The following is a 27,695-nucleotide window of genomic DNA, read 5'->3' as shown; positions in this document are numbered from 1 at the left end:
CATAGGGACTGATCCAGTAGACTTTATGGCTATCCTGGGAAATATGGCGGCAGCTATGCAGGCGACAGCTGAGGCATTGGGTAATCAGATAAACCAGGGTAATCATGGGAACAATAATGATGAGGACGGTCCTATGACACTTGATACATTTCTAAAAGTTCGCCCTCCGACTTTTAGGGGAACGTTAAATCCCAGTGATGTAGATAATTGGATTCAGGCTATGGAAAGGGTGTTACAGGCACAACAGGTTCCCAAAGAGCAATGGGTTGAATTTGGAACTTATCAGTTGCAAGGTGAAGCTCAGTATTGGTGGCAGGGAACCCGACGTATCCTGCAGCCTGATGGTGCTGCGATTCCTTGGGAGGTTTTCCGAATAGAATTTTATAAGAAATACTTTCCTAATTCAGCCAGAAATGCCAAGGAACTTGAATTAATGCAGTTAAAGCAGGGACAGATGACTGTTGCTAAGTATAGTAGCAAATTTGAGGAGTTATGTCGCTTTTTTCGTATCTGTCAAGGTGCGCCTGAAGATTTTGCTGAATGGAAGTGTATTAAATATGAGGGAGGTCTTCGGAGTGATATTCTGAGTTTCGTTGCCCCAATGGAGATCAGGGTATTTTCTGAATTGGTGAATAAGAGTAGGGTGGCTGAGGATTGTGTGAGGAAGGCGGCAGCAGAGAAAGGAAGTTTGAGGGTGCCTTTTCAGAGGCCTTCAGGGAGGAACTTTGCTCCGAGAGGTAGAAATTTCAAGCGTGGAGGCTTTGTTCCGCAGCAGACTCAGGGTCAAGGTAATTACAGAAGGCCGAATACTAATGCTAGTCAAGGAAAAAGGTTTGGGAAGCAGCCACAGCAGGATCAGAATTGTCAGAAGTGCGAAAAGTATCATCCTAGAGTTCCATGCAGATTTAGACTTGGAGTATGCTATTCCTGTGGACAGCCCGGGCATATAGCTAGTAATTGCCCAGAGAAGAAGAAGTATGAGACTGGTAGGGTCCAGCAGCCGGGGAGAGTATACACCACTTCTACCATAGGTGCTGAGGGATCTGAGACACTGATTAGAAGTAATTGTGAAATGGCTGGTAAAATCTTAAACGCTTTATTTGATTCAGGAGCAAGTCATTCATTTATTGCATTTGAAAAAGCCCATGAATTAGGATTGAGAATGGTGGTTTTAGGTTATGATTTGAAAGTATATAATGCTACTCATGAAGCTATGGTGACTAGGATAGGATGTCCACAAGTTCCCTTTCGAGTACAACAGCGTGAATTTGTGCATGATTTGATATGTTTGCCTATGACTGGTCTTAATCATGTTTTGATTGATTGTTCTGAGAAGTCAGTACAGTTTATGCCGGAAGGGTCAGAAGCACCGGTTGTGGTGAATAGTTACTATTTGAATTCTATGATAGTAAACTGTTCTGGAACTGAGTGTCAGGGTATTATGTTATTAACTGCAGGAGTATCAAGTGATGATCAAATTTTAGAGCAGATTCCCATTGTGTGTGAATTTCTAGATGTGTTTCCGGATGATATTAATGAATTTCCACCAAATCGGGAAGTTGAATTCGCAATTGAGTTGGTGCCTGGAGCCAGTTCGATTTCGATTACTCCTTACAGGATGTCACCTTTAGAAATGGCTGAACTGAAAGCTCAGCTGGAAGACTTGTTGGGTAAGCATTTTATCCGACCAAGTGTTTCTCCGTGGGGAGCGCCAGTGTTACTAGTAAAGAAGATGGATGAGAGTATGCGGTTGTGTATCGATTATCAGCAATTGAATAAGATCACTGTGAAGAATAAATATCTGTTGCCTAGAATTGATGATCTAATGTAAACCCCGGTTAAATTAGTAGATAATTAGTTAATAAATTATTTTTTAATAAGGAGGATTAGAAATGCGAATATTATATCAAAATAGGGTAGAGCTCATCGAAACGAGAATTTTGACACCAATTTTGAAGAAAACGGTCCAAAAATGGACCGAAAGGACCGAACCGGTTGAACCGGACCCGAACCGGGTTGTCGGTTCAACCGGACCAGCCCTATTAAATGAACCCAAGCCCTTCATCCCCTTCATTCCAACAGAAGCGAAGCTTTCAGCTTCCAGGGGAGGGAAGAACGAGAAAAAAAAAATCCCGTAACCCTCACGTTACTTTCCAAATCCCGTAACTCCTCCGTTCGAGCTCCGATCGCCGCACCGTTTGCGGCCACGCGTTCACCGCGTCGAGCTCTACATTTCTACCGGAACAATGTCATAGGTAACTTGCTATTTCACTCTCAGCTTCATCTTCCCCCAATTTTCGAATTTTAAGTGGGAATATTGAATTTCTTTGATTTTTGATGTTTTAGGATCCAATTAGCTTGAGAGAAACGTTCACTCTTGCTTGTGTGAAGCTTGGGTAAGGTGAGGATACGATAATTCTATTTTATTTTCATTAAATTTGAGCTTTGAGTATTAAATTGGGTATATATGTATTATGAATATGTATTAGGTTGAAAATAAATAATTGGAGCTTGAAATTGTGAATACTGGAACTTGGAGGAAGCGGATTAGTTGAGTTTTGAGGGGTTGTCTTGGTTTTGAATAAATAGCTTTGGTCGTTACGTGGAAATCGGCCAAGGTATGGTTTAGGTTTCTTGCATTTAATATATAATGTTCTGTGAAAACTTAGGCTAGATGACCATAGGATAAGTTGGAATGCAGGTGTATGCTTAATGTTTAGTAATTTGTCGATGAATATATATATTTGGTTGAAGTTTATTGGATAATTAGTTATTAACTAACGATTTGGTGAATTATTGATTTGAGGTATTTGTGTTAAAAGCCTAGGATTTGTGAACTATGATTCTTAGTTGAATTTTGGTTGTTGGATTTGAATATTGTATGAGTTTAATTGTTGATTTGAAGTAGATTTATTGTGGTGATTGTTATGATGATGAGGAAGAGTATGTTGAATTGAAAAGAAAGCAGGTTTGGACCCGAAAAGGGTGGCAAAGTCCGAGTTTTAGAGGAGGTGCTGCCGAAATTTTATAAAAATTAGAGATTTTGTTTAGATGATTATTTAAAAGAAATTTAGATTTAAATGTTATATGGTTTGATTTTGAGTTATTAAGAAAGTGAGTATGTTTTAAGTTTGAAGTTTGATTCTTAGAAAAGAATGAATTATGTTTTGAATTGAAACTATTGATGGACGGAATGGGAGGTGTGATAATGAAGGATAAGGATTGAATATGTTTAATGTATGATGATGAATGAGATGCAATTGAGAATGATGTGGATGTTGAGGAATTATAATTGAATTATTTATATGGCTTATGAATTTGAATAATCTGAGATACGAGATTCCCTGGATTAAGTGCCGTGGCTTGCCACCACGTGTACCAGGTTGAAAACTCGATACTCTGTTGACCCTACGACGTAAGTGTGACCGGGCACTATATAAATTCCCGGGAATGTTACCCCCATTGAGCAATATTGATTATTTGAGAAAAATCTATGCATAGACTCTTGGGGATGCACGTCGGGGGACAGTCTAAGGACAATTCAGACTTGTCGGGTTGGCTGGATAACCGACAGATGAGCCTCATCAGCCATAGGACAGGCATGCATCATATGCATATTACTTGAATTACTTGCTTGTGCTCTAATTGGGTGTGCCTATCTGTATTTGCCATGCTAAATGTGTATTTGTTACCTGCAGTAGTTGTAACTTTCTTGTGTTTGCCTTTACCTGTTTATTTGTCTGTGAAAATGCATGATGGAATTTGGAGGTATGGAGGAATGGCAGTATAGGACTTAGATTTAAGGTTAAGTTAAGTTAGGATTAAATATTTTTAGGAAACCGTCTTTTATGGCTTCTGTTTAATACTTTAAGCTCTACAATCTAAGTGTCGGCGTTCTAGGATTGCCTCTGGCATTCCCAGGACCTTATATATTATGTGTGTGGCACCTTTACCATACTGAGAACCTCCGGTTCTCATTCCATACTATGTTGTTGTTTTTCAGATGCAGGTCGGGAGCCATCTCGTTAGGCGTCTGGACTCTTAAAGCGGAGGGGTTACTGGATAGTGTTGTTGTATAGTTTTGTTGTACATTGATGTATATATATGTACTTAGCTTTCTCTCCGCTTAACTTGTCCTTTTTGATCCTCTTAGAGGTTTATGGAGAGGCAGGATTGTGTGTATGTACTTTTGGGTTTTGGATATGTATGTATATATGTGTAAATATTCTCCGGCCAGTCTTGACTTCGCAGGCTGAGTTAGGAGCTTGTTATTTTGTATCTTTGGCACTCTATTCCTACTTCTGTTACCTTATGTTTGACAGTTACAGTTTTCTTAGCATGCAAGTTAACTCGTTCCTTGAGCATTGCGCTTTTATCTCGCGATTTTTATTTCCCCTATCCTTCAAGGCTCCTAGCATATTATAACTCTTCTGCTATTATATGTACTTATTTTATTTTAGAGGTCGTAATACCACATCACCTCTGTTTTACGACTTAAGCGTAAAGCTTTGTGTGGTAGGGTGTTACATCTAATGGATTAGTTACAGGGTGCTAGTGTGTTTTCTAAGATTGATTTGCGATCCGGTTATCATCAGATAAGGGTTAGAGACGAGGATATTCCGAAAACTGCTTTCAGGACGCGTTATGGTCATTATGAGTATACAGTGATGTCTTTTGGGTTAACTAATGCCCCGACAGTATTTATGGATTATATGAACAGGATTTTCTGACCGTATCTGGACAAGTTTGTTATTGTCTTCATTGATGACATTCTTGTTTATTCTAAGTCTGAAGAGGAACATGATGAACAATTGCGAATTGTGCTGCAGATTCTGAGAGACAGGAAGTTATATGCTAAGTTATCTAAATGTGAGTTCTGGAAGAGTGAAGTAAAGTTTCTCGGCCACGTGGTGAGTAAGTAGGGGATAGCTGTGGATTCTGCTAAGGTGGAAGCAGTGATGAATTGGGAGCGACCGACTTCAGTGACAGAGATCAGGAGTTTCCTAGGTTTGGCGGGAAATTATCGTAGATTCATTAAAGGATTTTCACAGCTCACCTTACCTTTAACTAAGTTGACTAGGAAGGATACGCCTTTTATCTGGACTCCGGAGTGTGAAGAGAGTTTCCAAGCATTGAAGCACAGATTGACTATTGCACCCGTATTGGTATTGCCCGAATCAAGTGAAACGTTTGAAGTGTACTGTGATGCATCACTGAAGGGTTTAGGGTGCGTTCTGATGCAGCACCAAAATGTTGTAGCATACGCCTCACGGCAGTTAAGGCCGCATGAGATAAACTACCCGACACATGATTTAGAACTTGCTGCTGTTGTGTTTGCTTTAAAGATTTGGAGGCACTACCTCTATGGCGTTAAGTTTTATGTTTTCTCAGACCATAAGAGTTTGAAGTATATTTTTTAGTAGAAAGAGTTGAATATGCGTCAGAGGAGGTGGATGGAGCTTCTGAAAGATTATGATTTTGAATTGAATTATCACCCAAGAAAAGCGAACGTTGTGGCGGACGCTTTGAGTCGGAAGTCTTTATATGCAGCTTGGATGATGCTACGGGAAGAAAAATTACTGAAGGCATTCCAAGGTTTGAATTTGGGAATTAGAGAAGAATCTGGAATCCTATGTTTGAGTCAGTTGCAGATTTCAAGTGATTTTAAATTAGAACTTCTGAGGGCTCATCGAGACAGTGAAGCGTTACGTAAGGTATTACCAGCAGTCGAACAGGGGAAACAGTGGAGAGTATCAGAAGGACAGGATGGTTTGTGGAGGTTCAAGAACCGGATTGTTGTGCCAGATATTGGAGACCTGCGATAGAGAATCTTGAAGGAAGCTCATAAGAGCGGGTTTTCAATTCACCCAGGGAGCACTAAAATGTACCAAGATCTGAAAGCAATGTTCTGGTGGCCAGGTATGAAGAATGATGTGGCATTGCATGTATCTAAATGTTTAACGTGTTAGAAAGTTAAGATTGAGCATCAGAGACCATCAGGGACCCTTTAGCCTTTGGAGATTCCACAATGGAAATGGGAGAGTATCGCAATGGATTTTGTGATAAGGTTGCCTAGAACCCGATCAGGTTGTGACGCTATTTGGGTGGTTGTAGATCGACTGACGAAATCAGCTCACTTTCTTCCTATCCGAATAAGTTGCACAATGGAAGAATTAGCTCGAATGTATATTAAAGAGATTGTCAGGTTGCATGACGTGCCTTCTACCATTATATCTGACAGGGATCCTCGCTTTACATCAAGATTCTGGGGAGCTTTTCAGCGTGCATTTGGGACTCAGTTAAGTTTGAGTACTGCGTATCACCCTCAGACAGATGGTCAGTCAGACAGAACTATTCAGACCTTGGAGGATATGCTAAGGGCTTGTGTTTTAGACCAGCCAGTGAGCTGGGATCGGTATATGCCATTGGTAGAGTTTGCTTATAATAATAGCTATCATGCGAGCATCGGAATGGCTCCATATGAGGCTCTGTATGGCAGGAAATGTCAATCTCCGTTGTGTTGGTATGAAACTGGAGAAAGGAGTTTATTAGGGCTTGTGATGATAGCTGAAATGACTGAACAGATAAAGAAGATTCATAGTCGAATGCTTATAGCTCAAAGCCGCCATAAGAGTTATGCTGATCAGAGGCGAAAGCCTTTAGAATTTGAGGAAGGGGAACATGTTTTTTTGAAAGTTACACCAACCACTGGAGTGGGAAGAGCTATTAAGACTAAGAAACTGAATCCCCGATATATTGGACCATTTGAGATCCTAAAGAGAATTGGGCCAGTGGCTTATAGAATTGCCTTACCGCCGTATCTTTCGAATTTGCACGATGTGTTCCATGTGTCCCAGCTTCGGAAGTATACTCCTGATGCAAGTCATGTTCTGGAATCAGAACCAATCCAAGTAAGAGAAGATCTAACACTTCCAGTAATTCTAGTGAGAATTGATGATACTAATATTAAACGATTATGCGGAAAGGAAGTATCATTAGTAAAAGTAGCTTGGAGTCGAGCTGGTATCGAGGAACATACCTGGGAGCTCGAATCAGATATGCGAAAGGACTATCCACATCTCTTTTCAGGTAACTAGATTTGAATTTTGAGGGCAAAATTCTTTATTAGGTGGGTAGGATGTAAACCCCGGTTAAATTAGTAGATAATTAGTCAATAAATTAGTTTTTAATAAGGAAAATTAGAAACGTAAATATTATATTAAATTAGGATAGAGCTCATTGAAACGAGAATTTTGACACTAATTTCGAAAAAACGGTCCAAGATTGGACCAAACGGGCCGAACCGGTTGAACCGGACCCAAACCAGGCCATCGGTCCAACCGGACCAACACTTTAAATGAGCCAAAATCCCTTTCTTTCTCATTTTCACGTATGAACAACGTGAAAGCTCCAAGGAGAACGAAAGCTCCCGAAACCCTTACAGTAACCTTCCGATCCCCGTAACTTCTCCGTCCGAGCTCCGATCGCTGCACCGTTTGCAGCCACGCGTCCACCGCGTTAAGCTCTACATTTCTACCGGAACAATTTCACTAGTAACTTGTTTAATCACTCTCATCCCTCTTTTCCCCTAATTTTCGGATTTTTGAATGGGAAGGTTGAGTTTCTTTGATTTTTGATGTTTTAGGATCCAATTAGCTTGAGGAAAATATTCACTCTTGCTTATGTGAAGCTTGGGTAAGGTGAGGATATGATAATTCTATTTTATTTTCATTGAATTTGATCTTTGAGTATTAAATTGGATATATGTGTGTTATGAGTGTATATTAGGTTGTGAATAAATAATTGAAGCTTGAAATTGTAAATACTAGAACTTGGAGGAAGTGGATTAGTTGAGTTTTGAGGGGCTGCCTTGGTTTTGAATAAATAGCTTTGGTCGTTACGTGGAAATCGGCCAAGGTATGGTTTAGGTTTCTTGCATTTAGTATATAATATTCTGTGAAAACTTAGGCTAGACGACCATAGGATAAGTTGGAATGCAGGGGTATGTTTAATGTTTAGTAATTTGTCAATGAATATATTTGGTTGAAGTTTATTGGATAATTAGTTTTTAATTTTGGATGGTGAATGTTGTTATGTTAATTTGGAGAGAATTATGGTTGAATGTTATTGTTGATGAACATGGTTAGTTTGGTGCTTGTTGATTAACTAATGATTTGGTGAATTATTGATTTGAGGTATAACTATTGTGGAGGTTGTTGTGATAATGAGGTATTTTGTGTTAAAAGCCTAGGATTTGTGAACTATGATCCTTATTTGAATTTTGGTTGTTGGATTTGAATATTGCATGAGTTTAATTGTTGATCTGAGGTAGATTTATTGTGGTGATTGTTATGATGATGAGGAAGGGTATGTTGAATTGAAAAGGATGCAGGTTTGGACCCGAAAAGGGTGGCAAAGTCCGAGTTTTAGAGGAGGTGCTGCGAAATTTTATAAAAATTAGAGATTTTGTTTAGATGATTATTTAAAAAGATCTAGATTCAAAGGTTGTATGGTTTGATTTTGAGTTATTAATAAAATGAATATGTTTGAAGTTTGATTCATTTAGAAAAGAATGAATTATATTTTAAATTGGAACTATTGATGGACGGAATGGGAGGTGTGATAATGAAGGATAATGATTGAATATGATTGATGTATAATGATGAATGAAATGCGATTGAGAATGATGTGGATGTTGATGAATTATAATTGAATTATTTAAATGGCTTATGAATTTGAATAATCTGAGATACGAGATTCCCTGGATTAAGTGCCGTGACTTGCCACCACGTGTACCAGGTTGAAAACTCGATACTCTGTTGACCCTACGACGTAAGTGTGACTGGGCACTATATAAATTCCCGGAAATGTTACCCCCATTGAGCAATATTGATTATTTGAGAAAAATCTATGCATAGACTCTTGGGGATGCACGTCGGGGGACAGTCTAAGGACAATTCAGACTTGTCGGGTTGGCTGGATAACCGACAGATGAGCCTCATCAGCCATAGGACAGGCATGCATCATATGCATATTACTTGAATTACTTGCTTGTGCTTTAATTGGGTGTGCCTGTCTGTATTTGCCATGCTAAATGTGTATTTGTTACCTGCAATAGTTGTAACCTTCTTGTGTTTGCCTTTATCTGTCTATTTGTCTGTGAAAATGCATGATGGAGTTGGAGGTAGGGAGGAATGGCAGTATAGGACTTAGATTTAAGGTTAAGTTAAGTTAGGATTAAATATTTTTAGAAAACCACCTTTTATGGCTTCTGTTTAATACTTTAAGCTCTATAATCTGAGTGTCGGCGTTCTAGGATTGCCTCTGGCATTCCCAGGACCTTATATATTATGTGTGTGGCACCTTTACCATACTGAGAACCTCCGGTTCTCATTCTATACTATGTTGTTGTTTTTCAGATGCAGGTCGAGAGGCATCTCGTTAGGCGTCTGGACTCTTGAAGTGGAGTGGTTACAGGGTTATTTTGTTATGCTATAATGTATATATATATGTACTTGGTTTTCTCTCCGCATAACTTGTTATTTTGATCCTCTTAGAGGTTTATGGAGAGGTAGGATTGTGTATATGTACTTTTTGGTTTTGGATATGTATGTATATATATGTAAATATTCTCCGGCCAGTCTTGACTTCGCAGGCTGAGTCAGGAGCTTGTTATTTTGTATCTTTGGCACTCTATTCCTACTTCCGTCACCTTATGTTTATTAGTTATAGTTTTCTTAGCACGCAAGTTAACTCGTTCCTTAAGCGTTGCGCTTTTATTTTTGCGATTTTTATTCCCTCTATTCTTTAAGGCTCCTAGCAAATTATAATTCTTCTGCTATTATATGTACTCATTTTATTTTAGAGGTCGTAATACCACACCACCTTCGTTTTACGACTTAAGCGTAAAGCTTAGTGTGGTAGGGTGTTACAAATTGTAAATGGTGGATCAAAATCAATTAAATATTATTTAAAATTATATCATTAGTTTTTAATTAAAAAAATTTCATAATTGATTAATGTAGGTCAAAAAGTACATACCTGGAGTCTCATTAAGAGGTCAGAACTTTGTTTAATGGAGAATAGATTGTTGTTGAATTTTTGGCGCAAACTTTCAACCTCAGCACGTTCTTCTTCAATGCCTGCATTTGGATCAAACTCCCAATGTTCACGTCCAATGAAATTGTTCCTAGAAATTCAAATATTCTCCATTTACAAAAATTTAACTATGGCATAATCATAAGCTGTAATACTCACTGACAGGCTGGGGTGTTGTAGCAAGTGGAGCACTAGGTGTTGTTGCCACTTTCTCTTTAAGACCCTAAACATTTCAAACACATAAGTGTGAAATTATTAGTACTTAATTAGAAACAAGGTAAACAAAATCTAAAATGAAGACCTATGGAGAACTCCTATTATTAGTACTTAATTTAGAATACCAAAAATCATCACGCATAAGTAACACCAATAAAAGCCTACCCATCAGAAATATTAGCATTTAGCAACTCCAATGTGACTCCAATCAAGGGGTCATAAGATAATATTCAAGCCAACAGACGAAAAATAAATGGTCAGAGTTAAAGAAGTTTATATAACCCTTTAAAGAACTCATTATATTCTAAAATAAATCTTAATCAAGTTTTGGCATCAAGTAATCTTGAATATTCATAGGCCAGGAAGATTGATTACACATGAACGAGAGTCTTACTATAAAATACCAAACCATCTTTATTCTGCAATACATTTGCAGGCACAAATTGCCATCAGAATTTAATATTGAAAATAAACTCAATACAAGGATTATTACTGCACCGAGAAGATTGTAGATCATTTTACCTACCTGAACCCATTAAGACATATCAGCCTAGCTGCACAGCACTTCCTACAGTTCAGGTAGAATTTTTTGTTATGACAGGTATATATATATATTGAGATTAATTGAAAGATAAAGAAAAATGTCTTTACTTGCAAAATTAACATTAGAATTAGTGGCATAATTTGGTTTTGCAGACAATAACTTAGGTGCATTAGAAGCATAGTTGGTGGTATAATAGTTCAATCCAATGAAATCATATGAATGTATGAGTTGCTTAGATTGCTCTTTAGAGAACTTAAGCAATCTACTTCCAACTATAGATTTCATGCTTTCTGGAAAATCTCCTGTTGTCAAAGGTTCCATAAACCTATATAAAATAACAAATAATTGTTTTACTTAGATTTTAAGAACCAATCAATAATTTAAAAGCAGGATATTAATATTAATATTAGTACTTACCATCCATACATAAAGTCAAGTGATCTTTCAACATCACTTATATTAAGTGGACTATTTGAAAAAGAAGATAAGTTGAATAAAATTTTACTGACATTTCTTGAAAAAAGATTAAATATAAATTAAACTTCAAAGAAGGTAAATTGAACATATGCATTGCTTAAGCTTCAACTCCAATAGACTCTTTGTGAAACTGCATTTTAGTTATAAAATCATTGCAGATTTTAACCTTTCCATTGCAGATCTTAACCTGCATGCCCCAGCACCATTTTCAGCTTCAAAATTACTATTATTGTAAGAAATGACAGTTTAATTTCTATGCTAATTGTATCTGAAACAACTAACACACACATATATAAAGAAAAAATTAGAACCTGAAGCTGAAAGTAGTCTCCTTTACTTCTATCTTCTTCACTTTTCAGCCCACATTTCTTCAAATCTGCAATTGACTCAATTACCCATTAGCACAAAATTAGAAACTTTATCCATAATCTTCATCCCCCATTATCATTTAAGCACCTGAAATGAATTGAATAAACAAAAATGCATGAAGAAAAAAATACTCAATTGACTCGATTATTGTTCATTTTCCACTTAAATATCACCAAATTAACAACAATAAGATTTAAAAATAAAATAAATATGACTCAACTTCATTTTCAGTTGATGAAATAGATGTTTGAATTTCAGTTATAGGTGACTCTATATTTTGACAGAGGAAGGCACTGAACTTGTTTGAGAGCTACCAACCAAGGATATTGGAGCTGCAGGATAATGTGAGATGCCAGACTTGTAACACTGTAAATTATGCAGCATGGCATAATAGAACAATGGATCACATTAGAGTGAGAAAATCGCCACAGTTGTTTTTAACCTACACCAGATTTACTTGATTCTGGTTTCAATATAACATCTTATCCAAATAATTTTAAGATAAAAATGCAAAACAATAGATAAAAAACATACATCTTTAATATCACATAATGTACAAGAACAATGTGCTCTAACTGCCTACAGACAAAAATAATGTTTAAGTTGACATGAAAAATGATCAACACTAGCAATTTAAGTGATAAGCCCCTTAAGATCCCCTATGGCCTTTTCTAGTTAACCCGAGGATCAAAATGAGTCAGATGCAGCTGCAATTTAGAAATTCCATTAGGCAAAGAACCTGATAAGGCATTGCTGGAAAAATCCAATTGCCTAAGCCTACTCAATGACCAAACAACAGCAAAATCAATATAACTGGCGAAACGGTTATTCAAAAGATCAATGCTATTCAATGAAGAACATCTAGAGATTCTACTAGGATTTTGTCCTTCAAACAGGTTATTGGACAAAGAAAAGTAGTGAAGAAAATTGTAACTGTCAAAGAAACTTTGAGGGATATGTCCTGAGAATGAGTTGTGAGAAAGATCAAGAGACCTAATTGAACTCATGTTGAAAAATGAAGTTGGCATTTGACCAGAGAAGCCATTGTGACTTAGATTAAGATTCTGAATGGTGCTGGAAAGTGCAAGTGAAGGAGTAATGCTACCATTGAAATTGTTATGAGAAAGAGACAATACCATTAGATGCTGAAACTTCTCAAGGCCTTTTCCAATTCTTCCAGATAATCCCAACCCAACAAGATTGATCTCAGTCACTCTTCCTGTTGCTGGATTGCATTGAACCCGGTTCCATGAACAAGCACTTGAATCATCTTTCCATGAAGCAAGAGATGAAGAAGGGTCATGGAGGTCTGATTTGAACACAATCAGGCCAAGAACATCATCATTTAGCTGAACATTATTCATGTCATTGCTGTCTCCATAGCAAAAACTCAAAACTGGTTAGTTAACTAGTTAAGTTTACAAACACAAACAGAAACAGAAACAGAACAGGCATGACAATATCATATCACAATAATTGTAACATGTCACATCATATCCAAGTCTTGTTTCTCTCGTTCTAGTTACTAACTACTAACACTTTGCTTTCTAGTGCAAAATATTGCTAGGATAACTAAATGAATTTCGGAAATGAAGCGAGGAAAGAAAAAGGAGCGCCTTAGCAGCTGGAGATGCAATTCTGAAATCACCAGTGTCCTCTTCGGGATTCTCGGGATTGAATTAAGCAGATCTTAGCATTAGGAATTCAATCAATTCACGACCAACAAATCTTAACAAATATATACAAAAACATTTAAGAAGATTGCAAAGAATAATAATGAAGCAGTGAAAATTAGAGAAGAAAGAACACGAAAGGAGGTTCTTCTCCTCCTCCATTAGACTCACCTCAAAACAGAGAATAACAAACCCAACCCTAGAATTTGTTGAAACGAGAGAGAGATTCAAGGAGCGGAGGAGCACGATCGAGAGCGCCAGTGAAATTGAGAGCGAGAGTGCGAAGCAGAGAAGGAGCACGATCGAGAGCGCCAGTGAGATTGAGAGCGAGAGTGCGAAGCAGAGATTGAGAGCGAGAGTGTGAAGGAGAACGAGATTTGGGGTGAGATTGAGAGTGAGAGTGAAGGAGAATGAGATTTGGAGCAGGTTCCTGATCTTTCTTCTGTTCTAATAGTTAGGGTAGCCTCCGATTTTGATTTCCAGGATTGAAATAGGTAACACTTTTGAAATTTTTTTAAAAAATTATATATATTTACTAACATTTCATTATAAATGTTACTTTTTATATATAATTTTATAATAATCACTAATACTTTAACAAATGTTAAGCAATAAATGTTACCAAATGCTCAAAATGTAGTAGTGATCTCTAACTCTTTACTAGAGAAAATCTTAACATATGCATCACCCGAAGAAAAGACAAAACAAAAAATACATCTTTGAAAGGTCTCCATTAGTCTTTATGTGCTACATGCAGTGCATTATCTCTTATAATAATGGTATATATGCAAAATTTTAAAATATAAAGTAAATATAACAAAAAGAAAAAAAATAATATATTAAAATAAATTGCGTCACTTTTCTCCAACTAAATAACACTCCCTTTCGTCTATCTAAAAAATATATATTCTCTTTTTCTTAAGGATAAAAATAACATATACTTCCATTTATTTTACTATAAAAATATACCTATATATTAATAACCATTATAATTTTATATATACATGTGTGTGTTGTAATGGTTATTTGGTTTATTTAAATAATAATAATATATAATTTGAAATATATATTTATTATTAATGTAGTAAATTTATTTAATTTTAATATTTTATCATATAATATAAAATATTTTAAGTCATTATAAAAATATTGATTTAAATTTTTTATATATTTTATGATTAATAATAAAATATTAAAATAAATAAAATTTATTACATCAATTATGAAATATATATATATATATATATATATATATATATATATATATAAAATTGAATTAAATATTTTTGTAATGAGTTAAAATATTTTTAAATTTTTTTCTTGTTTTATATTTTTATACTTTTTTTATTTCATCCTCTTACTAAGAATATTAGTCACTATAATTAAAAAATTTTGGTGTCAAAAATAAAAAATTTTATGTATTACTGTTAAAAATTTTTGGTACTACTTTTTTAGATAAATTTTACACCATTCAAAATTTTTCATCGTTTTTCTCTTCTTCATTATCATTATCTTTTTTTTTTCTTTTATCTTCTTCTTCTTATCTCGCCTATTCATAATTTTTGTTTTATTGTCTTAGAAAGAATAAAAAAAAAATCAAATAAAAAAATAAAAATAATGTAATAACAAAAAAAAAAGAAGAGGAATAAAAAAATATAAAAAAGATAACAAAAAGAAAACACACAAAAAAATATAAAAAATATATAATTTACATACATATTGTGTGAATAATTTTATTAAATTTAAATTAATTTAATTAAATTTAATTAACAAAAATATTTAAAAGCATAACAAGGCTGTTTAAACGTTATATCATATGATAAAAATTTCGAGAGAGAATCTTGTTATGATCTTTCTATTTAAGATCAGTGGAGATTCATCTTAAATTAAGATAGGCTAAATTTTTTGGATGGACTAATATGTCCTTTTTTTTGTCGGATATGTTCTTAGAACAAATAATTCTTGGACTTACTGAAAAGATGAGTTGTCATCACTCATCACACTTATATGTAGTTTTCCTTTTAATTTAAATTTTAAAATACCAAAACTAATTCAATTTTGTTATTATTAAATGTTGAGTGAAATTTATAATACGTGTCGTAGTGCCTGTGCAATGCACGGGAATGTTAAGAAAATTTTTTTATAACTCTTGTAAAGAAAATTGATTTGTCAATAAGTTATAATTTAAATAGCACAATTTTTTATATTTATCTAAAAAATTGTAGGTTCGAATTTTTTTATTTTAATAAAAAAAATTAGTCTAACTATTAATTAGTTCCACTTTATAAAAAAGAATATTGAGACTATTTTATTATATTCACATATAAGCCACAAAACCTTAATATATTTTTCTCATATATATGTATATATCCTAACCAATTTTATTTTATTTTTTCAACACATACTACTTTTTTCCCATCATTATATGTTTAGAATATTCATAACTAATAAAAATTAAAAAATGTAATTTTTTATCATCCACTTCTTAAATTAAATAAATACTTATAACTGCTAGCCCTTAGTTGTGATGTATAAAATAATCTAGTTAACTCCACAAATAAAATTCACCTAAATTATTATTATTATTATTATTATTATTATTATTATTATTATTATTATTATTATTATTATTAAGTCTAAGTGAAGATCTTTGCATACTTCACAGAATTCGAATCTCTGAGCACGATTTTTAGTGTTCTTACAGTCACTCACATTCACATATCTAATACGTTTTGATGAAAATAGAGTGGTTGATCGAATTGGTAAAACTAAAAATTTAAAGATTTAAAAATTCAATCAATGTTCAATCATAATTGAATCGGATAAATAAAATAATATATATAATTTTTAAAAATAAATATTTTGTATTTTATTATTTTAATTGATTAATTGCTAAAAACAGAATCGATTTTACTATTTAATCGATTATTTAACTGATTTTTTATTTTTTAATTAACTTATTATTGATCGATTTTTATTTTTAACTAAATTGAGTTAACAGCCAATTCCCAATTAACCGAACCTCCTAACGATGCAAAAGACACACGCACACAAACAACACCCAATTTAAAGAAAGAAAAAAAACAAAATATTAGGGTTTATAGTAGTTTAAACATGATTATTTATGTGAATATATAAAATTTGAAGGTAAATTGTTCTTAATTCATTAAATATATTGACGAAAACAAAATTTATTTTTAAATAGTTATCTTCTGCATTTATTTATTTTTTTTTAATCAAATGGAGCTCAACACAGCAGAGTGGAGCAGATAGCAAAGCTATAGTAAGAATAAAACAAGATAACATACAACTCCTAGACACTGTGACCCGGCCATCAACACCCAAAGGGCTCAGCACCACTCCATTCTTCGTAGAACGTAAACGATCTGTTAATAATGTCCCCTACTCTTGAACTCTTATTTTGGAAGAGCCTGTCATTCCTTTCTAGCCAAATTGTCCAGATAACAGCAAAGAATCCAGTGAACCATCTCTTCCTATCTACCTTCCTTCCTAGAAAGCTCGTCCAACTCTCAAAATGTTCCTTCAAAGTACCCGGAAAGCTCCACCTTTGTTGAAAGGCCATTAGCCAAGCACACCACACCTGCCATGTAATCTCACAACTAAGAAACAGATGATACGCGGTTTCCACGGGCTTACCACAGAGAAGACACCTATTGTCCTGCTGGTCAATAATCCGTAATCTGCACAGTCGATCCTTTGTGTTGACCCTTCCGACTAACGCAAACCAAGAAAGGAGTTCAACCCTCGGGGGGACAAATCCTTTCCAAACAGCACTAGTGAAGCTATAGCTGGTAACCTCCTCCGATAGGACTTCCTCCTGCATCACTCGCACAAAGGATTTTGTTGAGTAGTCTCCTGTTTTATCAAATTTCCATACCACACTATCTTCCCTCCCATTTGTAAGCTTGAATGACTGTAAGATCTCATGAAGCTGGTGTACTAAGTCCAACTCCCACTGGAACAACTCTCTCCTCCACTGGAAACTCCAAATCCACACTAGCCCATCCCAAAAGCCACAGTCTGCTATCACAGATTCATGAAGAGTTGAGATCGAGAAAAGCCTAGGAAACATATCTTTCAATACTCCAGCCGGTAGCCATCTATCCTCCCAGAATCGGATTGTTCTGCCATTCCCTAACTCCATCGACAACCCACTGATCATCTGATCTCTCAGCCCCGGCTTACTAACTTGTAGCTGGCATATATCCTTCCAAGGACCCCCTCGCGTGGGAGTAGGCTGTCCTCCCACCATTCTTGCAGGATGCATATTATTACAAGAGCACACCACTTTCTTCCATAAGGGACAGTCTTCTTTCGAGAACCTCCACCACCACTTAAACAGCAATGCAGTATTTCGAATCACCGCATCCCCAACTCCCAACCCACCTGCCTTCTTTGGAGCCATAACCACTTCCCACTTCACGAGCGGTACCCCGTATCTCCCATCCTCATTACTCCACAGGAACCGTCGTTGCAGGGAAATCAGCTTCTCTGCCACTGTCTTTGGCATCTTATATAAACTGAGGTAGTAAATCGGCAAGCTACTAAGAACCGCCTTAATTAGGACCAGCTTACCTGCTTTGTTAAGAGTTTTTGCTTTCCACAAACTCAGTTTGTCTTCCACCTTATCAATCACTGGTTTCCATGTCTTAACCAGTCTCGGATTTGCTCCCAGGGGAATGCCCAGATATCTGACTGGTAATGAAGCCTCTTTACAACCCAGTAACCGACACATCCTCCGGACCCACATCCTCTCACAGCTGACCGGTATAAGGCTGGACTTTTCAAAATTAATGGCCAATCCCGACATGAGCTCGAAGCATCTGAGTAGCCGATGATAATTCCTGATGGTCCCCTCATCCGGCGGACAGAAAAGAATAGTATCATCTGCAAACTGCAAGTGAGACAACTCAATATTATCTCTACCAAGCAGTAACGGAGTTATATGGCCATTCCTCACCGCCTCTCCAATCATTCGATGCAAAACATCCACAACTAACACGAACAGAAATGGGGACAACGGGTCACCTTGCCGTAGACCCCGTTCCATTTTGAAAGGCTTTGAAGGTGATCCATTGACAAGCAATGATCATAAATAAAACCTCAAATTTTTTAACATATTTAATTTATCTTTTCTATTTGTATTTGTTTTTATGTATAAACTACCAAAAATATACTCAAATAATTTTGTCACCGACAACAATGTTCTTAAATTTTAAAACGCAACAAAAATGTACAACATTAAATATGTATTCTCAAAAAATACTTTAAAGATTGAATTTTGATACGATTTTTTGAAAGCATGATAGAAAAATGAGATATTTTTTATCCTTAAAATTTGGTAATTTTTTGCTAAATATATACTTTTTTTAATTTGTGATTTTTTTTGTCAACAATCAATAATAATTTTTTAAAAAATAAAATAAAAATATAGAGATCAAATTTTTGTTCTATTTTTTGTGTGTATTTTTGAAACAGTCATCTAAACATTTTTATAAAATTTTGTATCAAATCCATAATTAATTTGTCAAATACAAAAGTTGTTTGCTATTTACAAAAAAATAATATTCTTTTTAAATATTTTTGTGGTGTTTTTAAATTATTTGAAGGTATTTTTTCAATAATAAAATTCGAGTGTATTTTTGGTTATTTATCTTATTTTTATAATTGCTTTTTCCTTTTTTTAGAAACAGTGATTTTATAAGGTTGAAGCTAAGAGTCATGGGAAAGGTTGATTGAAAGGTTTGACATAAGAGCTAGAATGGATCTCTTTGGAATTTGAATCATCTAAAAAAAAAAAAAGCTAAGTTTGGTGGTGGTGGTGGTTGTTGTTGTTGTAGGGTAGTGGTATATATATACAACCAATGTTTTCCCGATTTTGCATCCATTTTTATAGCTTTGGAACTTAACAAGATTTTGGTAACTCTGTCAAAACACGTTTGAGTCGTCAACAACAATAGCCGCTGTGTTTGTCTATCTACCTTTTCTTCTTTTCCACCCAAACCTTCTCATTTTCTCCTTTACTTCATTTATACTTTACTAAAAATAAATAAATAAATAAAGAGATAATATTCAATTTGGTATCTGAAATTATACTTGAAATTTTAATTATCTCAATTTAGTCTTAAATTTTTCAATTGACTGAAACAACTATAAGAACTAACGTGATTAAAATTTGAAAAGTTTAGAGACTAAATTGAAACAATTAAAATTTTAAAGACTAAATTCAAGTTCGAATATAATTTTAAAGACCAAACTGAATATTTTTTCATAAATAAAATTAAAATTGTTAGAAATTTTTGTCATGCTCGGGAGACAAGCTAAGATTAGATATCACCAATAAAAAAGAGGGCCCAGCTACACATACAAGTATCCAAGCTTCCAAGTTGGCCCAGCCCAAATCGAAGACACGCGCATAAGGAAGCATAACATGGCGCGTCAAAATCACGCGCTCAACACAAACGGTTCGTATGGCAGACTCTTCCACTTCCTCCACTTCTTCCACTTCTCAAAACGCTTCGAAACCAAGGAAACGCTCCCAATTTCGAGCAAAAATCAAAGTTCAAAAAATAGAAATCGTTGTTCGAAACCTCCATCAAAACAACATCAAACTCTACGTGAAGAATCTGAAGAGAAAACGAAGCAAATACACTCAACGTAAGTTCATCAAGAAAACCTCCCAATTTTAGTTTTCTTCTACGTCGTTCTTCTCTAGGGTTTACTGTGCTATTATTCTTGCTTCTTTGTCACACTGTTCTAAGTTCTACGTCATTCTTCTAAGTTTTACGTCGTTCTACATTCTTGTTCTAAGTTCTCTTGCTACTGTTGTTGATTTTTGGGGCTTTATTCCGTAGATTGGGGGTTGTATACTGTTTGAACTTGTAATGTGACTTGATATTGATGCATGTTTGAGTGATATCTCACTGATATATATGAATGTATCTGAATAATTTCAATGGGTGTATCTCACTGTTATCAATGGGTGTATCTGATTCTTACATATGGGTGTATCTTACTCTTATCAATGGGTGTATCTGACTCATATATGCGTGTATCTTACTGATATCTGAATTAATTTGATATTGAAGCATGTTTGAGTGATAACTGACTGATATATATGGATTTATATGAATAATATCTATGGGTGTATCTCCCTGTTAACAATGAGTGTATCGGATTCTTACATATGGGTGTATCTTACTGTTATTAGACCTTGTAATGTTGCTTGATATTGAAACATGTTTGACTGATATCTGACTGATATATATGAATGTATCTGAATAATTTCAATGGGTGTATCTCACTGTTATCAATGGGTGTATCTGATTCTTACATATGGGTGTATCTTACTGTTACTAATGGGAGTATATTTGTGTGTATTTTTTGTTTCAGACAAAATGGCAGCAAGAAACCAAACGAAAGACCTTAAGTGTGCCACACATCTCCTGAGTGATAAGTTCAGAAACATGGCTGAGGAGAAGAAGGCAATTGTCAGGGATCTCGGATTTGGTGGGTTGATGCACGTCCCACCTCTAAGGGTGGATCACCAACTCTTAAGGGAACTGGCAAACAACTTCAAACTTGGGGAGAACAAACTGAAGACAGGATATGGTTCTTTCCAAATAACACCAAAGACAATAGGTGATGCGCTTGGCATCAATGCAACAGGTAACTAGCTCAAAATTATAGGTGTATATTAAGTTCATGCTTGGGTGTATTTAAGGTTGATGCTTGGGTGTTTTTGAACCGATTTTGATACTTTGTTGTTTTCTTTTTTGTAGGAAATCTGTTTCCTGAGAAAGTTGAGTATAAGCAACTTTATAAGCAACTTTCTGATGATGACAAAATAATTTATAGAAGATTCCAGGGTAAGACCCTCAAAAGTCTTACCGATGAAATGATGGAAATCGGCGTTGGCAGCGAAGAGGAACGCCTGATGTTCAAGAGGATATTCATCCTCTACATACAGATGGCGTTCCTTTTGCCAACGACGATAAACAAAATATCGCCCGTGCACCTCGCCCCAATTTTTAAGATGGACGGCATATCGGAGAGAAACTGGGGGGCGCATGTTTTGACCTTCTTGATCAAAGGCATCACAGACTACCAGGATAAGAAGAAGAAGGCAATTGATGGCTGCCTCTTTGCCCTCATGATAATATACTTTCATCTTTCTGAAAACAAAGGCAAGAAGAGGGCCGAAAGACCACCAAAGCCTTGGATTGCCAACTGGACTAAGGAGAAGTTGGTGGAAAGAATGACTGCAGAAAAAGAAGAAACTTTGGTAAGTAAACATAATATGTTGCTTGTATTTTATTTACCTGAATGCTGCTAGCTAAAATATCTCATGTTTCAGGGGATTGTGAAGATGGCGGAGACAAGAGCAAGAGAAAAAATGAAAGAAAAAGAAAAAAAAGAAAAAACACAAGAAATCAAAAAAACAAAAAAAAGGAAGGCGAGTCCAACATCGTCTTCGGAGACAGAAACAGCTACTGACAGTGACACTACTACCTCTGAGTCTGAGAGTCAACAAGACTCGGAGGATTCAGCAAGAAAACACCCCATCAAAAAGGGGAAAAAGTAAGTACCATACTTGGGTGTAATTTCTTTTTCGAGTTGGGTGTATCTTGTTGATCACGTTGGGTGTATTTTATTATGTTCTAAATAATCACTGTTTGCCTTCCAGAATGGACTCCAGAAAAAGAAAGCAGAGGCAAGAGGAGCCAGATTCTGATTCAGAATCTGAATCTGAACAAAGTGATGAGTAATGTCCTGAAATTATTACTCCTTTCTTTTGGCTTCATTATAAAGATTTCGTGTATTAACTGAAGTGTCTGTTATTAACTTATAGGAGTGAAGAATCATCACCTGCAGAGAAGGAGAAGGAAAAGAAAAAAACAAAAACAACACCAAAAAAGTAAGCACTTCTTTGCATAATATTCTGTGATAAAATTAATTTTTTATTTCTGATTGGTACTCTTTTTTTTCCACCCAGAACACAACCAAAAAAGAAAAAAGTTCTCGTGGAGGATTCACCTCCTAAAGAAGACCAATACTTTGACGGGTACAGTACCTCGTAAGCTATATTACCGTCTATCGTCGTAATTATTTTTGTTAACATCTTCCTTTATGAATGTAGTGAGACATATGAAATATCAAGTGATGAACTGGATGAATGGCTAGGGCAAAACGTTGATAAATCTGCTGCAGAGGGGTATGTCTTGATGGGCTGTCTATTTCATATTTTTTTGTGTTTTGCATGCTAATAATTGTTTCTTGTTTTGCAGGGAGAACCAACCTGACCTGCGATCGACAGAAGGTCGCTATGTGTCGTCTGAAACGTAAGAAGCTTTATTATTTAATAAAATCTTGTTATCATGAATTGGGTGTGTCTTGTGGTACCATTTGGGTGTATTGAGTGGATCAAGTTGGGTGTATGTTGTCTAATAAGTTGGAATATTAACTTTGTTGTGTTGCTTGGATCAAATCTGTCTTAGAATACCGGCTGTGAACTTGGGAACTGATGCTCCTTCCTCTCAAGGAAACACAGAACAGAGTAGTGTAAACCAGCCGTCACAGAGCATGTAATTTCTCTTTCAAATCACCGTTACTTTTGTTCTTCTATTACCCTTCTACTTCTAATTCTGTATATATTTTTTTTTAGAAAAAAAAGCCCTTTATTATTTTATTCAAGAAAAAAAAGGCAGGAAAAAAAAGCAAAAACTGCAAGTATGTAAGTTCTCAAAAAAACAAAGCCTGTCTTATTTTTGAATTGTTCGGGTGTATTTCTTGAATTTCTTTGGGTGTATTTTAGGTTGAGTCCGTCTGATTCGAATATGATGGTTGTGAGGGAACAGACACCGTCCGAAGCGCTTGCAATGTGAGTTTTACAATAATATTCAACCTTATAACCTTATTATTTTCAAAGGCGTTGTTAACCTTTCATTTTTCTTCTTGTTTAGAGTCCCGATTCAGGTTTTTGTGCCGGCATCCCAAACAACCACAGAGACAGATTTTGAACCAACCCCTATGCTACAGATTGAAGGGACTACAGAAACGTAAGAAATAGTATTGAGTGTATATTTGTTTGGAGTTTGGGTGTATATTAGCTAACAGTTTGGGTGTATATTGTTCCTGATTAGTTTCTTTTACGCCGTGATTAATTTTTTGTAACTGTGCAGCACTCCTGAAACCCCCAAACAACTTCAAGAGACCACACCCACGGTTCCCCCAGCTCCAACTAAAGTGTAAGTTCATCAGACTAAAATCAATCTTTGCTTATCATCTGTATATTCTTATTCTTATTCTTATTCTTATACATGATGACGCAGTCATCCAGACGCAGAAGACGCTGCTGCCCTGTTGATGATGGCACGGACAGCTTCCTATGTTCCGAAAACAGATCCAGGGGTGCCATCATTCAGCCTTGGATTGACTGATTCAAGCCAGGAGGGGGCGTCAACGCAGGAGACAGAAATGGAAAAATCTCCAGAAGCTGCGAATTTGATAGAACAATTGGACAGTTTGGTCCAAAGAATAGCAAGCAGCGCGACGAAGGGAAAAAACACAAGTCCACAAATTCAGAGGGAGACTGGGGGAGAAAGTTCTGCAAAGTTTGAAACTCCTCGGGGATTATATCAGATTACGGATGATATGAAACAAAAGTGCTACATCTGGGGGACGAGACTGAAGGAAGATGCAGATGGCAATACTAACGAGTATGAGGAGATGTGCACTCTGATTGGCCAAGGAGAATACATTTTGATGAGAATGCACCTTGCTTCCCTCCAGGCAAAAAGTGATATAGAATCTCAGGTAATATTAGAATAAGATTACTGTTTTTACACCAAAGTCAATTACAATGCTTATTAATGTAAAATTGATTTCGGCATATATTTCTAGATTGTATCTGCCGTCTGCCTCATCCTCAACAACAAAAATGAAAAGAGATTTCAAGAACAAATATACTGTCTCCCCCCCGATATTGTGGTAAGTCTTACTTCTACGATCTTCGGGTGTATTTTCTGTATTGATTTGGGTGTATTTGTCACGTTCCATTGGGTGTAAGTTTAGTGTTTCATTTCTCGTTTCCCATTCTTGCAGTGCATGGCGCTTTCGGATCACCCAAACGGGGAATTCGTATCACCAAAAACGAAAAAGGAATTCAGGGTGGAAGCCTACCCGAGTTTCATTCCCTTCATAGATAGAAAAAAATTGACTTCGCACCCATATGTAAGTTTTCGTTTGCTAAATTTGTTACTACGCTTATTTACTTATTTGCAAAATAAAATAACACACTGTTCATGTGTGGGAATCCTTCAGATTTTTGCCCCTGTCTGCTACGCCGGGCATTGGTGGTTATGGCTGATAAATACAAGAAAGCGGAAATGTCAAATACTTGACCCGCTACACAAAATAGCTCCCACTGATGAGAGAAAGACCATTAATAAATTCACTGTAAGTTGCCTCTGTCTTCTTTACTTTAATAGATAGGTCTATTTCGTTAGTTGTGATGGGTGTATATTGTCCATTCAGTTGGGTGTATCTTGTCCATTCATTCGGGTGTATTACTGATTTGTTTTCGTATTTAAGGGATACGTATTTTCAAGATTGATAACATATGCCGGCGGGAAACCTCTTCAGAAAGGGGAGAGGGAGAAGGAAATTAAATCACCATATGTTAAAATATCAGGCCAAAAAACAAGGTATAAATTTGTGAGTCTGAACATTAAACTTTTGTAAATGAGATTTGTAATTTATATTCTTTGTTTTCAGCTATGACTGCGCTGTGTACGTTATGAAATGGATGGAGATAATTGAGCCAGAAAACATCAAAAAGGGGAAGTATCAATGGGATAATTGGCCACAGGTAACTGTCTTTAAAACCATATAACTCTGTATTACTTTACTGAATTAATATTGCTGTTTAAACAGAATATACTTTTTTATTGTAGGAGGAGGTGGACCACTATAGAGTGGAATACGCATCCCGTATACTATTCAGTGAGATGAATACACAGAGAGATCAGGCAATTAGAGAGAGTAGTGCTATAAGGCTGTCGAAGCCATCCTCTATATTATTAAGTCCATTTTGTCAGATTAATTCTACTGATATAGAAAGTGGGTAGTTTGTAAATTGAACAAATGATGTAAATATTTGCCATTTATCAACAACTTCTATTCCATGTATATTTTTTCCCATTTATCAACAACTTCTATTCCATGTTAAATTATCTGTGCTGGTAAACTGTCTGTGATGTATTCAAAAGCTGTATTACAGGTGGTAAAATATGAAGGAAAAAATCAAGGCATATATAAACACAAACTATAAACTGCTACACCCAACGCAAGTCTAATAATACACCCAAGGTTGTATAAAAATATACACCCAAACTGTCTGCACCGTATTCAAAATGTATGAATTACATGTACTAAAATATGAAGAAAAAAATCAAATCAAATATAAACCCATAACCTGAGAATTTTTACAGCTTTTGTTTTATATATATCTATATATGTGTCTATATCTAAATTGTGAATTAACGAAAATACACCCAAAATAACGGTGCTTTTACACCCATATTCTGAAAAACTATACACCCAACCAGTTATCCCCTGCTGCTGGTACCCTGAACTGATAACTCATAACGTGTCCTTGATATTGGCTGCAATTTGAATGCGCCGCTGATGCAGCATCAAACAGGTTTATCTGAAATATAACACACACACATTACCTAAACTATTAACGAGAAAAATAAACTCAATCGCCACAAATTTAAAGAACATTACTTTTACCTCGCTTAAAACTTTCGTCTTCTTCTTCTTTGTGGCATTTGCGATCTGTTTCTCCAGCTTTGAACCTAGCCTGTTTTTTGGACGTCCTCTTGTTCGAATCCTTGGCGGGCTTTGAAGCTCGTTAACGGATTCCAAGTTGGCGTCTTCGTGGGATAAAGAAGATGTCCCCTTCCTTTTGGCTTTTAATGCTTCCATCTCGGCCATGACGTTATCGTACGCGCGGTGCAGAATTGCAGTCAGCTCCTCCGATTCGGAGGCAAATTCGCATATATTTTGCGAACGAAAAACCAATTGGTCGAACCTCTTGCTTCTTGGCTCCATTAGTGGCTCGTCGTGGCTGCTCTTGATGTGTGTGTGTCGCCTCTTTACCTTCTTGCTCCATCGTTCCAGTATGTATCTCGGTGACACTTGGCTTACTTGTTCGAAGCTTAACACGCTTAGTGCGTGACGGCACAGTATCCCTCTCGACTCGAATAATAAGCAATGGCATTTTACCTCGGCTGCAACCGAGTCGTAAGTAACCACGAACTTGTTGAATATTGAGCTGGAAACTTGTTCTCCGACTTCGTATACTGAATAGCCTAGAGCGGAATTCTTCAGTCTGGTGATGCAATTCGCCTTTCCTCTGAATTGCGCTTGGACTTCCCTAAACTTTGCGTGAGTGTATGCATCTTGAAACTGAGCTTCAATGCAGGATTTCGTTGCACACGGTATGACCGTATGAAAATCTGCAGCATCTGATTCTCTCTCTGCTTGCTCCCTGCTTCCGAGGCAATTATCGTATTGTTTGACGAACTGAATAAGCGAGCTGTTCCGGGTGATATACTTGTTAAAAAATGAATGCATGCTCTCGCTCCTTTGTGTGCTTCTCATCCCTGCCCAGAAATGGTGATCCAGATAGATAGGAACCCATATGTGACGGTCTTCGTACAGATCTGCATAATACACCCAAAGACAGTCTATAAATACACCCGAGAAAATATGTAACTTACACCTCTGATGCAGATTTTAAAAAGACATTACCTGAAAGCCACTTGTTGTCCCCAAGACCAAAATTCAGCAGAAAATCGTTCCAATTCCTATCGAATGAGTCTTTGCTTTGAGAGTTCCAAACAACTTGGCTCATTTCTTGTTCGATATCGGCATGTCCCTTGTACCCGTTTAATTTGCTTGGAATCTTCTTCATGATGTGCCAAATGCACCAGCGGTGAACTGTTGTTGGCATACAGGCCTCTAAAGCCCTTTTCATGGATGCGCACTGATCGGTGAGAAACCCTTTCGGAGCGTTTCCTCCCATGCAACGAATCCAGCTTTGAAATAACCATTTGAATGATTCAATTTCTTCGTTCTTCATCAAAGAGCATCCGAGAAGTGTTGATTGACCGTGGTGATTCACCCCGACAAAAGAACCACAGACCAAATTATACCTGAAACAAATTACCATGGTCCAGAATGCAAAATCATTAGCTACACCCTAACAAATGCTTCGCATACACCCAATG

General features: G+C 36.1%; 2 protein-coding genes and 1 long non-coding RNA gene across 4 annotated transcripts; 2 read left to right on the top strand and 1 right to left on the bottom strand.

Moving 5' to 3' along the window:
* The first annotated feature begins 2,072 nt into the window (after positions 1 to 2,072).
* Positions 2,073 to 4,332, top strand: LOC140176949 (uncharacterized). The gene is made up of 4 exons (XR_011868218.1): positions 2,073 to 2,255; positions 2,347 to 2,401; positions 2,490 to 2,618; positions 4,004 to 4,332. It is a non-coding gene; the product is annotated as an uncharacterized lncRNA (long non-coding RNA).
* Positions 4,333 to 19,752: 15,420 nt separating this feature from the next.
* LOC112729118 (uncharacterized) lies at positions 19,753 to 25,587 on the top strand. Of its 2 annotated transcripts, XM_072208621.1 has the most exons (21): positions 19,753 to 20,055; positions 20,791 to 21,066; positions 21,180 to 21,682; positions 21,755 to 21,978; positions 22,085 to 22,162; positions 22,250 to 22,315; positions 22,394 to 22,462; positions 22,538 to 22,612; positions 22,686 to 22,739; positions 22,896 to 22,982; positions 23,063 to 23,131; positions 23,213 to 23,278; positions 23,361 to 23,456; positions 23,580 to 23,645; positions 23,730 to 24,213; positions 24,301 to 24,387; positions 24,502 to 24,630; positions 24,721 to 24,855; positions 24,991 to 25,103; positions 25,174 to 25,267; positions 25,353 to 25,587. In XM_072208621.1, the coding sequence occupies exons 1-21, from the start codon at positions 19,869 to 19,871 to the stop codon at positions 25,524 to 25,526; spliced, it is 3,132 nt and encodes a 1,043-aa protein (XP_072064722.1). In that variant the 5' UTR covers positions 19,753 to 19,868; the 3' UTR covers positions 25,527 to 25,587. The 2 variants fall into 2 exon arrangements, with proteins under 2 accessions (XP_072064722.1, XP_025635263.2); XM_025779478.3 differs by lacking the exon at positions 23,063 to 23,131.
* Positions 25,588 to 25,990: 403 nt separating this feature from the next.
* LOC140176595 (protein FAR-RED IMPAIRED RESPONSE 1-like) lies at positions 25,991 to 27,490 on the bottom strand. The gene is made up of 3 exons (XM_072208118.1): positions 27,217 to 27,490; positions 26,194 to 27,128; positions 25,991 to 26,107 (listed from the first exon to the last, which is right to left on the bottom strand). The coding sequence occupies exons 1-3, from the start codon at positions 27,488 to 27,490 to the stop codon at positions 25,991 to 25,993; spliced, it is 1,326 nt and encodes a 441-aa protein (XP_072064219.1).
* Positions 27,491 to 27,695: the final 205 nt, after the last annotated feature.

The sequence above is a fragment of the Arachis hypogaea genome, chromosome 12 (genome assembly GCF_003086295.3).
Source record: "Arachis hypogaea cultivar Tifrunner chromosome 12, arahy.Tifrunner.gnm2.J5K5, whole genome shotgun sequence".
Classification (NCBI taxonomy): Eukaryota; Viridiplantae; Streptophyta; class Magnoliopsida; order Fabales; family Fabaceae; genus Arachis; species Arachis hypogaea.
This window is presented reverse-complemented; position numbering and strand designations above follow the sequence as displayed.

What these genes read in the sequence shown, in the direction of transcription:
- LOC112729118 (XM_072208621.1), top strand. Translation starts at nt 19,869, where the DNA reads ATGGCAGACTCTTCCACTTCCTCCACTTCTTCCACTTCTCAAAACGCT. An exon ending in ACAAAAACAACACCAAAAAA is followed by an intron (nt 22,316 to 22,393) that starts GTAAGCACTTCT and finishes TTTTCCACCCAG; the next exon opens with AACACAACCAAAAAAGAAAA. An exon ending in GATAAATCTGCTGCAGAGGG is followed by an intron (nt 22,613 to 22,685) that starts GTATGTCTTGAT and finishes CTTGTTTTGCAG; the next exon opens with GGAGAACCAACCTGACCTGC.
- LOC140176595 (XM_072208118.1), bottom strand. Translation starts at nt 27,490, where the DNA reads ATGGGAGGAAACGCTCCGAAAGGGTTTCTCACCGATCAGTGCGCATCC. An exon ending in GGACAACAAGTGGCTTTCAG is followed by an intron (nt 27,129 to 27,216) that starts GTAATGTCTTTT and finishes TGTATTATGCAG; the next exon opens with ATCTGTACGAAGACCGTCAC. An exon ending in AGACGAAAGTTTTAAGCGAG is followed by an intron (nt 26,108 to 26,193) that starts GTAAAAGTAATG and finishes GTTATATTTCAG; the next exon opens with ATAAACCTGTTTGATGCTGC.